This window comes from Bidens hawaiensis, unplaced genomic scaffold (genome assembly GCF_021521415.1).
Source record: "Bidens hawaiensis isolate Kalapana, Puna unplaced genomic scaffold, B.hawaiensis_p1.1 tig00028546_1, whole genome shotgun sequence".
Classification (NCBI taxonomy): domain Eukaryota; kingdom Viridiplantae; phylum Streptophyta; class Magnoliopsida; order Asterales; family Asteraceae; genus Bidens; species Bidens hawaiensis.
Window position 1 is genome coordinate 27,359 of NW_027494677.1, and position 12,941 is coordinate 40,299.

The following is a 12,941-nucleotide window of genomic DNA, read 5'->3' on the forward strand; positions in this document are numbered from 1 at the left end:
ACAAATAAGCGTTTCACAAGTGAAATCGAGAACTCTTCAGTTGACTGCTTCAAACGATCTGAACACAAACACGGTCGAACACAAGGGTTTGCTTTGTTTATTAACTCACGATAAACAGATACATAGAAAAGAAAACAATCCATGGTTTATATAATACCATTGGATATACTAGTCCTACTACAAGTCAAATACTAAATTTGAAATAAACTAAAACATACGAGACTTATCTTTATTTGAATTATAAGCTAATTAAATAATAACAAACTAGTTATTATATTAAATTAAATCTCCTCCAAGCCACCCCATGAGATTTATCGAACCGCCCTTAATGAATATCGAATTATTCAATACTCCCTCGCGATATTTGCATCCTTCATTCCTATCTTTTCACAGAATTTTCTTATATTCTCTTTGGACAAGCTCTTGGTGAACATATCAGCAACTTGCTCTAGTGTATTGATGTATTTAAAATCAATTTCTTCTTGTAAGACCATCTCACGAATAAAATGATAATGCACCTCTATATGTTTCGTTCGTGCATGAAAAGTAGGATTTTCAGCTAAAAGTATCGATGAAATATTATCACCAAGTAATGTAACCTTGCCCTCCACATCTTGGTTCAACTCTTCCAGTAACTGACTCGGCCAAGTGCTTTCTTGTGCTGCCAAAGCCGTTGCTCGATATTCTGCTTCAGTGGTTGACAATGACACAGTCGGTTGTCGTTTACTGCACCACGAAACAGCCCCGGAGCCAATCATGAACACATACCCGGAGGTTGACCGACGAGTACTTAAATCTCCCGCATAATCGGCATCACAGTATCCGACTAGTTCAATCTTCGTCTCCCTCTTGAACATGAACCCATAACCAGGCGTGGCTTTAGCATACCGAAGAACTCGTTTTATGGCGTCTAGATGTGGTTTTCGAGGCTCCTGCATATACATACTAAGGACACCGACAGCAAATGAAATATCGGGTCTTGTAAGTGTCAAATAAATGAGACTCCCAACAAGCTTCCTATACATAGTTCCATCATCAAGTTCTCTTCCATCATTAGCTTTCAACTTATTGTTGGTTTCCATATGAGTCTCAATGGGCTTACAACTTGCTAACCCAAATTTGCTTAGCATATCTATTACATACTTTCTCTGATGTAGTATGAAGCCATTATGCTCATACTTAATCTCTAAGCCCAGAAAGTGTTTGAGATCCCCAAGTCTTTCATGCAAAACCTGGCACACAAGTTATGCTTTAACTGATTAATCTCCTCGACTAGATCATCGGTTATGATAAGATCGTCCACATACACTAATACCACAGCCACATTCTTTTCTTTGCTTTTAACAAACAAACTCGTGTCTGCTGTTGTGGAGATGAACCCATTTAGTTCTAGAAATTCTCCAATTTTTCCGAACCAGGCCCGAGGCGATTGTTTCAACCCGTACAACGCCTTTTTAAGCTTACAAACATAACCCGGATTTTCTCGGTTCTCAAATCCCTGTGCTTGTTCCATAAAAATTACACGATCTAGATCTCCGTAAAGGAAAGCATTACTCACATCCATTTGAAATAGTCTACAACTTTTACTTGCAGCCATAGCGAGTAAAACGCTTACCGTGGTAAGCTTTGCAACCAGACTGAACCTCTCTTCATAATCAATACCAAGCTGCTGAGAAAAACCACAAGCCACTAATAGAGCCTTATATCGCTCCACTGTACCATCAACTTTCTTCTTAATTTTGTAGACCCACTTACATGAAATTGCTTTAACATTCTCAGGTCTCGGTGTAAGCTCCCAGGTCTGATTTTTAACTAGTGCATCAACTTCTTGTTTCATAGCAATCACCCATCTTTCTTTTTCTTTTGTTTGATCAAAGCTTTCTGACTCTAGCTCTTCATTCGGTACTAGCTCTGCTACATTAGCATACCTCACGTTGGGTTTTCTGACACGACTTGATCGCCTCGGTTCTTGTTCGTGTACCCCATGATCATTGGCTTGATTGATCCCACTGTTTTCGCCAGTTAGCCACGGAGTTCTTTCTGATGTACTAGCTTCAGCCTCGCCAACAATTGCCTCGTTTTCAGTCGCATTATCTGGTTCATCTAAATTAAGTGTGACTCGGTTTTCTATTTCTTCTTTCAAAATCTGAGAATCTGGCAAAGTTTCATGATTTCCTGACCACCATGATGAAGCTTCATCGAATATAACATCCCGCAAAACATAGCATTTTCCGGTTTCCGGGTCGCAGCATCTCCATCCTTTCTTCTCGCTATCGTAACCAACGAAGATACAACGAATAGCCTTATTCTCCAACTTGTGTCTAAGATGCCCTGGTATAAAAACGTAACAAACACAACCAAATACACAAAAGTACCGAACGTTAGGTTTAATCTTGTATAACTTCTCAAACGGAGAAGTATAATTCAGATTTTGTTGAGGGATTCAGTTGTTGACATATGCTGCAGTTTTCATAGCCTCTGCCCAAAAACGTCCAGGCACGTTTTTACCATGAAGCATGCTACCCGAGAGTTCGGTGAGAGTCATGTTCTTTCGTTCCGATACACCATTTTGCTGCGGTGTGTTCGTACAGGTAAGTTGTCTCCGGATTTTGTGTTGCTTTAGGTAGTCATTAAACTTTCTCGAAGTGCACTCGCCTCCGTTGTCGGAATGAAGGCATTCCACCGTATGCTTTGTCTCTCTCTCGGCTTCACCACGAAATTCTTTGAACTTGCTAAAGGCTACGGACTTTTCTTTCATGAAGTATACCCAAAAGAACCTTGAAAAATCATCGATAAATGTGATCATATACTTCTGACCTGTTACTGAGGCTTGCTTAACCGATCCGAACACATCAGAATGCACTAGTTCCAATGGTTTTGTTGATCGATGCTTAGAACTTTCATACGGTTGCTGATGAGCTTTCCCGAATTGACAACCGGCACAACTACTCCCTTCTTGACTTCTAAGTCGGGTATTCCGGCTGCTAGCTTTCTTTTGATTATGAGCTCTAACATGTCATAACCCACAAGGCTAAGACGTTGGTGCCACAAATCGATGTTTTGATTCGATTTTGTCTTCTTCACATAAGCTGTGCTAGCTGATAGTACATAAACCGTTTCATTCCTTCTTCCTTGTAGTACGGGTTTCGACTTGGTTTCAAACTCATCAAAGACTTTAACATCTGTTGGCCCAAACAAAACATATTTCCCCGACTCGGTTAATTGGGGAACTGATAGTAGGTTCTTTTTCATACCTGGTACATGGTATACGTTGTCTAGAAAAAAACTCTGTTTTTTTATTTGGACTAAACCGTACTCCGCCCACATGCGAAATATTATGCCTCGAATCGTCTGCAATTACTACTACTCGATCACCTTCGTATTTTCTTGAATTTCTCAACCTTGATTTTTCTCCTGTCATATGGTTAGAACACCCTGAGTCAACAATCCATTCACCTGACTTGTCTTCTCAGGTTTCGGTTGTTGCTGAAAGTGCTAGTGTCGGTTCTTTGCTCGAATAATGTGCTTCAGCATCCCACGCTACCTCTTCAACGACTGCAACATTACCTTCGTTGGGTTTATTTTCTGGACACTCCTTTGCCATGTGGCCACGAATGCCAAAAATATGACATTTATAAGGAAATTTCTTGTTTTGGCCCCTGTATCTTCTATCACTTTGATCACCGGTATTATTTTGTTCTTTGGGGTATTGGTACTTTTTGTTGCTTCTACTGCCTTCATGTCTCTTGTTCTTCCCATTATAACCCTTTTAACTTTGGCCTTTATTTGACCTATACTTCCCTTTGTTTCAATTGGCATACATGGTGGTTTCTTCCTTCTTTACCGACTCGCTAACATCTACCCCAGCCATCTGTCTAATTAATGATTCTTGGGCTGCAAGAAGGTTTTCAAATTCAACCAAGGTTGGCTGATTTGGCCAGCCTTGAATGGCAGCTACATAACTGCGAAACTCGGTTTTCAAACCATGTATCACAATGCGTTTTAATCGGGCATCTCCGATTCGGGCTTGAGGGTCAAGATCTCCAATCTCCCTACAAAGTGTTTTAACTTTGTGAAAGTATTGGGAGATAGAGAGTTCCTTTTGACTTACAGAAATCAACTCGTTCTCGAGCAACTGTAACTTGGCATCGTTCTTTTTCGAGAACAAAGCGGCCAGCGCATCCCATGCTAGTTTCGGTGTTGCGAGATCTCGAATGTGCTCCAACAATTCATCCCCCACCGTTGTCTTTAGGAGGAACATAGCTCGTCCGACTTTAACTCTCCACTTGTGAATCGCCCCGTTGGTATCTATCCTAGGCTCCACCGTGCTTTCACCGTTGACAACCTCCCAAAGATCTGAACCTTGTAGATACGAACTCATACAAGTAGACCATGTGTTGTAATTCGAGTTGTTCAACTTCTTCACGCCACCGAGACCTTGGAATTCCGCGGGTTTGTTTCAATCTTCTTCACCGAATGATTCTTTTAATCCACAACCAAATCAATCGCTTAAACAAGCAATCGATCAAGAGACTAATCTCAGGGGCTGGACTTCGATTAAAGGAATCAACTACGAACGAACGAACGTTTTTGGTGAAGCGGCTCTGATACCACTTGTTAAACAAATAAGCATTTCACAAGTGAAATCGAGAACTCTTCAGCTGACTGCTTCAAACGATCTGAACACAAGGGTTTGCTTTGTTTATTAACTCACGATAAACAGATACATAGAAAAGAAAACAATCCAAGGTTTATATAATACCATTGGATATACTAGTCCTACTACAAGTCAAATACTAAATTTGAAATAAACTAAAACATACGAGACTTATCTTTATTTTAATAATAAGCTAATTAAATAATAACAAACTAGTTATTATATTAAATTAAATCTCCTAAAAGCCACCCCATGAGATTTACCGAATCGCCCTTAATGAAATATCGAATTATTCAATAATGGGTCCCTAATTTTAGTTTGGTAGGGGTCACCAAATACTTTCACTTATACATTTGTATAAGATCACTTTTACTAATACTTCTTAATAATATTGGTAGGTATCACTAGTCACTACTTACAAATACTACCTAAATCTTTGGCTACAGATATTACAATGAGCCTCACAAAAAACTATTTATAGCTTATGCTACTGCCGGGTCGTGCATTACATCTTTTGTCTGTTTTAGAATTTGGTTATCTTTTTAGTTTTTCAAACATTTTATAGAACCATTTGATTGATGATTGCTAATTGCTATATTACTAAACAACAAAATAAACCTTATTTAGGAACAATTTTATGATATTCTTTGTTAAAAAGAACATTAGTATCAAATACCCAGTTAGTGAGTGTTTTATCAAAATGTATATGTTGAGTTCAAGACTAAAACATATTGAAAACCATCTTATAATGGCTTGCCTTCAACAATCTAGTTTATACCATTCCATTTGTTGAGGGGGGCATAGTTATCTCTCTATAAAAGCCTTAAAAGGAGTGGTGAGTTAATTAGATCTTCATGTTAGATGGCTTCCAATAAAACTAATGATAATTATATTGGTAACATGGATGTGGAGAACGGCAAGGTGTGATGGAATAAAGATTAATTAATCATTACATCAATTAATCATTATTTTGAAGTACTGAAAATATAATAAAGTAGGTTAAGAAGAAAGAAGGTTCAAGCTAAGATCTGCTGAGAAACAAGTCTAACTAAATTTCTGATACTTGTAATAAGATATCTGATGGTTATAATCGGATATACGATCTTTTAATTGAATATTGATGGTCATCGTCGGATAATATATCCGACCCCATACCTAACCAATTTTTGGTAAACCTTAGTCAAAGGCCACGTCTTCATCAGAGACTGATACAGAAAAATTTTGTACGCGAGTGCACTATATATATGGATCGGCGGCAGCAATCGAGTGACGTGACTCGATGGGAGGAAGAATATGAGAAGTGGGAGCGGTATCTGGGAGGCAGAAGTTGGTTCTTGATTGCATGATGTATTCAAAAATCAAAAGTAACCAATTAGGATTAGATTTTAATTGGTTTGGGCATTGGACTTGAAGTTTTGGATGATTGGCATTTATAGAGTAAAACAAAAAAATTAAAATACTTTTTATATTACAAATTAGGGCTAGACACTAGAAATTATGATTGGACGTTTGTCCTTAGCCCACCCTCATATAAGTTTAAATCCGCCTCGATTGGTGGAGGAAGCAGGTGACTGACGCGACTAAGGGAGGCATTTGCTAGATTGATGAGAGTAGAGGGAGGCGTGTAGCGGCACATCGTACAGTTAGAAGGGATATAGGGTTTAATCTTTTAACCTTAAAAATAAAACGGATTATAATATAAGAAACTAACAGACAGACAGACATACAAGAACTGAACCGGTCTCATGTAAGCGGATGCATCCGGACGGGCGTAACCGGACGGACGTGAAAGAACACATTACCGAACGGTTTACGATCACTATTGAACAAACGACCTGTGTCCGTGTTTGTTCTATAAGCTTACCGAAAAAATATTTGTTCATGTTTATTCATTTATTGAACAAACCTCCTGTTGAACAGTTTGTCGGACATTTGGTTTGTTTACAGCACTACATTAGTGTTGGCATGTAGGAATACATGGTGGAATGAAATGACCCATTGAGACGTAATGAAAATGTGACAATCGTCAATTTCAGGTTAACTCCGTTAACTCAACTCCGTCAATTCAAACTTAATATCACTGAATCTATAACGCACACCTCATTACATTTAAGCTAGGGTTTAAATGACGTTTAACACTTACTACATGTGTAGTCTTTCGGGATTTGCACCGAAAAGCAAACGAGTTGACGCAAACGATTGGTGAATAAACGAAAAACGTCAAAACAATAATTATGTGATAATTAGGTGTTAGACTTATGTGTTATGTGATAATATTGGTTAAAACACTAACTCAAGATGTAAACAAGTTAGTTTAAGCTAGATAAGTAATACTTAGAAGTGGAGGGGCCAAGGTGTAACATATTATTATTTATAATATGTTAACCCTAACTCTTTCCTCCTCCCCACACAATCCGATCGGCCCCCCCTTGGCTCCCTTGGCTGCCGTCGACATACACACACATACATACAATCAATTTCAAGCTTTTGATTGAAGATTAAGGTGCTAGGAAGGTATAAACGACTATCCTATGCATCCTTTATACTTAATCTTGACTTTTATTGGGTTAATTACAAACCCTAGATTCCGATTTTTACATGTTATTGTGTTCATATGAGTTTGTTTGATTTGATGATGTATTGATGATGAATTGATAACTAGAATTGATATTGCTACATGTTAATTGTTGTGTCTTTGATTTGAGTTCAAACAAAAACCCTAATCATGTATGTAATGTGTAATTGATGTGCATGGATAGTGATTATGGAGTCTAGAGTGTTATATGAATGAATTATGGTTCATAGATAGTTAATATGTTGAGTTTGGATGCAAACAGTTTCTGGACAGATTGTGTTATTGATGTTTAATTGACTGTAACGGGGTGTAAAGGTGAAAAATGGTTGAGATTATTGATACTACAGTAAACTAGGTTTAGTCTAGTTTCTAAAGAATATAAATTTGCAATTTTTGGACGTGTAAAAGTTAACTTTTATGATTTTACAAAAACGTTGTGCAAAGCTGAGTTGTTAGACCTGCTGTTAGGTTGTTTTGTAAATATTATATCTCATGAACTACGAGACCAATTGGGTTGGTTCCACTTCTGGAAGTTGACTTATTGAGTTAGGAACCTAACCCAAGTGGTCTTGCATTTATTGGATTTTTCGTTTAACGAGAATTTCAAATAACATTCTGTTGCGCATGAATTTGACTGTTATGAGTTTGCTGTAATGTTTTGATCATTATGAGGAATCTATGTGGAATAAAAAATATAATAAAATATGTTCTGGAAACCTAAGACATATATGCTTTTGTGATGATTTTTGGTAAATTAATTGTGATGCTATGATCGGTGGGATAGACTAGTTTTTCAAGTAGAATTTCTGTCTCGGTGAAACTAGCTGCTGAATTTTGTGAAAATGCATGAAACATGATAATTGCTAGTTAATTGTTATGTTTTGACCAAATTGCCCTTACGGGGAGTAATTGCTAGTGATGTAAATTATAAATACATGACACGTAAATAATTGCTCACACGTGTAACGTATCACAAATACACTTGTTCAAGTCACACACGATTCACAAGAGTAAACACGAAACATGTTGTGTGCATAGGTATTATGTGTCGGGTCTAGAGACTCGATAATATTTCGACACTTAGAAAAATCTCTTTGTTGTTTTAGAACGCTAGAGAGAGTTTTTCTGTGACGCGCATCTTGGTGAATTATTTTGGGAATACTTCGCAAACAGTGAGTTTCACTTTCCCCTTTTAAACTCTTTAAACGCTTTTCACTTGGGGGAGATAACATACTCCGAAAACACATTTAAGATTTTGTTAATATAGATTATATATCACTTGTAAAGACTAAGTGGCAAACGCAATAACTAAAGTCCTTCATTCACATCGAACCATTTAATATTGGATAATAGCGAGTCATTGTTGAGTAGTACTACTGGGTTTGACAAACCCCACCCAACGCTAAACTCGACTGGAGGTCGAGTGGGTGTAATCTTGGCTAAACACATACCATGGTCGGGATAGACCTGGTGGCAAGGCAAATGATAAACAGTCAGCTTCGGTGTCGAACACTTAGTAATACTTGTTTTATAGGCTAGCTACCTATAGATATATAATTGACATAACACTATCTGGTAACGCAAAACGCTTAACGCAAAACGCTGAACGCAAAACGCTGAACGCAAACGCTAAACGCTTTATTTTATATAAACTTGTGAACTCACCAACCCCGTGTTGACACTTTTAGTATGTTATTCTCAGGTAGCCGAGGCGGGCGCGCGGTTTAGGATCATGCATTGCTTGAAACACTTTTAATTATGCAAACTTATTTTAAACTGTTATCATTGGGTTTTTAAGTCGTCTTGCGTGACGCAACATTGGTTTCTATGGTTTTACGCTTCCGCACTTATTTTCATTTAAACGTTTTAATGGTTTGATTATAACTAATGATTCCGATCCTGTTAGTTCACACCCTCTGACGGTAAAACTCCGTTAGTAGATTTTGAGGGTGTGACAGATTGGTATCAGAGCCATTGGTTATAGTGAACTAGAAGCTGCATGCATACTAGACTATAACCGCGACGACCCATTAGTTATAATGATACACACTGCATAGATTTGTGTAGTCTTTGTTATCTTATCTCTTTACCTCTTTCACTCATACGCGCGCGCATACACGGCTTACCTGTAGGAATGTCGACGCCGCCATCATCATCATCATCCGATCCGATGACTCATGCTCACGGGAAGGAACCGCAGCTACCTACCTCATCGCCACCCCGTGTAGTCCCGGAACTCGAAGCTCCTGCACCGAAGAGGTACCGCTTATCCGGAGGAATGTACGAAAACGAAGTTAGCTGGGATTGGTACCCTAATATGATCAGACGTATGGTCTATCGCGAACAAGTTCCCCCGTTACCTCACCCGAGCCACCCTGCTTATCCCAACACCCTACCACCCATAACCGAACCTGTAGAGCGAGTTCTCGCAGCTGTCGTTTCTTGTTTGGAGCGTGACGTGGGTTACTTGCGCTATACGAGAACTAACGTTTCCGGACTGTTAAAAGACGGAACCGAGACTAAGGAGGAAATTGCCCGCATGACAGTGGCAATGAAGGAAATGCAAGAGGCTAGTGATCAGCAGATGAAGATTATGAGAAAGATGCAAGCCGAGATGATAGACTTGCAAGAGCAACTCCAAGTAGCAAGAACCCGAACCGAGATAGCTTTAGAGCGTTGTGATGTCTTACAAATGCAAATTGCTCAGAACGCAGCCGAACCTGAGGCAGAGCCTGAGGCCGAGCCTGAGGCAGATCCCGAAGAGGAGCCTGAGGAGGACCCCGAGGAAGATCCCGAGGAGGAACCTGAAGAAGAACCGGAGGAAGAACCGGCTGAGGAGGAGGCACACTCAGAGGTGTCCTCAGATGATGACATCTAGTGATGATAACACCTAGATGGAGGGGTTGTCTCCATCCGAACTATTATTTTCTATGATTTTAAGGATTGATTGGAAATACTTTGTAGCGAATACAATGGTTTTAATCATGAATTATTAATTAGATTAATATATGGTTGTGATGTGATGTTGTTTCTTATTTCTTTCTTACCTATCTTTTATTACATGTATGGTGTGTTGTATATGAAAGAAAAATTCATGTTTAACATTTCATACTGTGATTCTAAGAAATGGCTGGAAGAAACGCTGGACACGGACGTGGTAACATCAACTTGACTGCAGCTGAACTCCAAACTCTGCTGAACGACCATGCGGCGGCCGCTTTAGCCGCACATGTTCAGAACCAAGCTGGAGGTCCAATTGGAACGTGTACCTTCAAGAATTACCTTGACTGCAAGCCTAGTACGTTTAAGGGCACTGAGGGAGCTATAGGCTTCCTGCGTTGGGCTGAAATTCGCTGCCAGTAGGCTCAAATTCGCTGCTGGAACACTTGAGGATTCTGCCCTCACTTGGTGGAATTCAAACGTGCAGATCCTTGGATTGGAACTGGCTAACGCGATGAACTGGGAGGAGTTCAAAAACATGATGCGAGAAGAGTACTGTCCGAGAGAAGAGATTGCAAAGTTAGAGTCAGAATTTTGGTCATTGAAGATGGTGGGCTCAGAAATCGAAGCTTACACTACCCGTTCTCACGAGTTAGCGGTGATGTGTCCGCGGATGGTAGATCCGCCGAGTAAGAGGATTGAAATGTATATTGATGGGTTAGTACCGCAAATTCAGGGCATGGTGACGTCTTCCAGACCAGCCACGATTCAACAAGCGATCCGTTTAGCTCACAAACTGACGGATCAAGCTGTGACCCAAAGTGCGTTACCACCTAGGGGTTCAACCGCTAAAGCCCGTGACAACCCGAGTAATGACAACAACAGCAACAGCAACCCGAGCAGCGGAAAGAGAAAGTTTGACAACACCAGATCCTCATCCTCGAACCTCCCACAGCAACAACACTACCGTAAGCCCGAATTCACTCGGAGCTTCAACAATCAGAGTCACAACAACAATAAAAACGGTAGCGGGCAGGGTTCGGGCGGATATACTGGGAAATATCCGAAGTGCAATAGGTGCAACTACCATCATGCTGGCCCGTGTGACCGTGTCAAGTGTCAGAGATGCGGAAAGATGGGTCACCAGGCAAAGGAATGTAGAGGAGACCCTGCGGCAAAGGGTGCTCCTAAACCACCTATGACGACGAAGGGATGTTTCGAATGTGGGCAGGAAGGTCATTTCAGGAAAGATTGTCTCAAGCTGAAACAGAACGACAACAATGGAGGTAATGGAAGTGGCAGTAGTGGTGGAAACAATGGTAAAGGAAGAGCTTTTGTTATTGGGTCGGGTCAAGCCCGCAATGATCCGTACGTGGTGACTGGTAAGTTCCCTGTGAACGACTGTTTTGCTTCTGTATTGTTTGACACTGGAGCTGATAGGAGTTTTGTGTCGAAAGCCTTTAGTCAACTCTTAGACTTAACTCCAACTCCGTTAGATGCTAAGTTTCCTGTTGAATTAGCTGACGGTAAGACTATAGTAACGACTCATGTACTTGCGGGATGTAAGTTAAAACTGTCAGGTCATGTTTTCGATATTGACCTTATTCCTTTTTCGCTTAGTAGTTTCGATGTTGTGGTCGGCATGGACTGGTTATCCGAGAACCGAGCGGAGATTATATGTCACGACAAGATAGTCCACATCACTACCCCTTCCGGCGAGATCATTTCGATCCGAGGTGAGAGAAGCGGCATGACCACCAGCGTCATTACCCTCATGAAGGCGCAGAAGTACCTACGAAAGGGTCATCCGGCAATTTTGGCGCAGATTGTTGAGAAACACGCGGAGGAGAAGCGAATTGAAGATATACCGATTGTGCGGGATTTTCCGGAAGTTTTCCCGGAGGATTTTCCTGGACTCCCTTCTATACGACAAGTCGAATTCCAAATCGAGTTGACACCCGATGCAGCACCCATAGCACGAGCCCCGTATCGGCTCGCACCGGCGGAGCTTCAGGAGTTGTCCACTCAGTTGCAGGATTTATTGGATAAAGGTTTTATCCGACCTAGCTCATCACCATAGGGAGCCCCTGTCTTATTTGTCCGAAAGAAAGACGGGACTTTCCGCATGTGCATCGACTACCGGGAGTTGAACAAGGTGACGGTCAAGAACCGTTATCCTTTACCCCGAATTGATGATTTGTTTGACCAGCTTCAAGGATCGAGTTATTACTCGAAGATCGATCTGCGATCTGGTTACCACCAACTAAGAGTGCGCGAAGAAGATATCTCAAAGACGGCTTTCAGAACACGGTATGGTCACTACGAGTTTTCGGTTATGCCTTTTGGACTAACCAACGCACCAGCCGTATTTATGGATCTCATGAATCGAGTATGCAAGGCGTACCTCGACAAGTTTGTGATTGTGTTTATTGACGATATCCTGGTCTACTCCAAGGACAAGGCTGACCATGAGGAACACTTAAGGGTAATTCTGGAATTATTGAAGAAGGAACAACTGTATGCTAAACTCTCGAAATGCGAATTTTGGCTTCGCGAGGTTCACTTTTTAGGACATGTGATCAACGAGAATGGTATCCATGTCGATCCCGGTAAGGTAGAGGCCATCAAAAACTGGGAAGCACCTAAGACTCCGACTGAGGTGCGGCAATTCCTAGGACTGGCCGGCTACTACCGACGTTTCATCGAGGGATTTTCAAAGATTGCTCAACCCCTCACCGCTTTGACTCACAAAGGCACTAAGTACAATTG

General features: G+C 40.6%; 1 protein-coding gene across 1 annotated transcript; it reads right to left on the bottom strand.

Annotated features, from left to right (window-relative positions):
• Window positions 1-3,808: 3,808 nt before the first annotated feature.
• LOC143577384 (uncharacterized) lies at window positions 3,809-4,381 on the bottom strand. The gene has a single exon (XM_077061226.1). The coding sequence runs from the start codon at window positions 4,379-4,381 to the stop codon at window positions 3,809-3,811; it is 573 nt and encodes a 190-aa protein (XP_076917341.1).
• Window positions 4,382-12,941: the final 8,560 nt, after the last annotated feature.

Bases quoted from the DNA above. Each gene is read 5' to 3' on its own strand.
- LOC143577384 (XM_077061226.1), bottom strand. From the start codon at position 4,381: ATGAGTTCGTATCTACAAGGTTCAGATCTTTGGGAGGTTGTCAACGGT.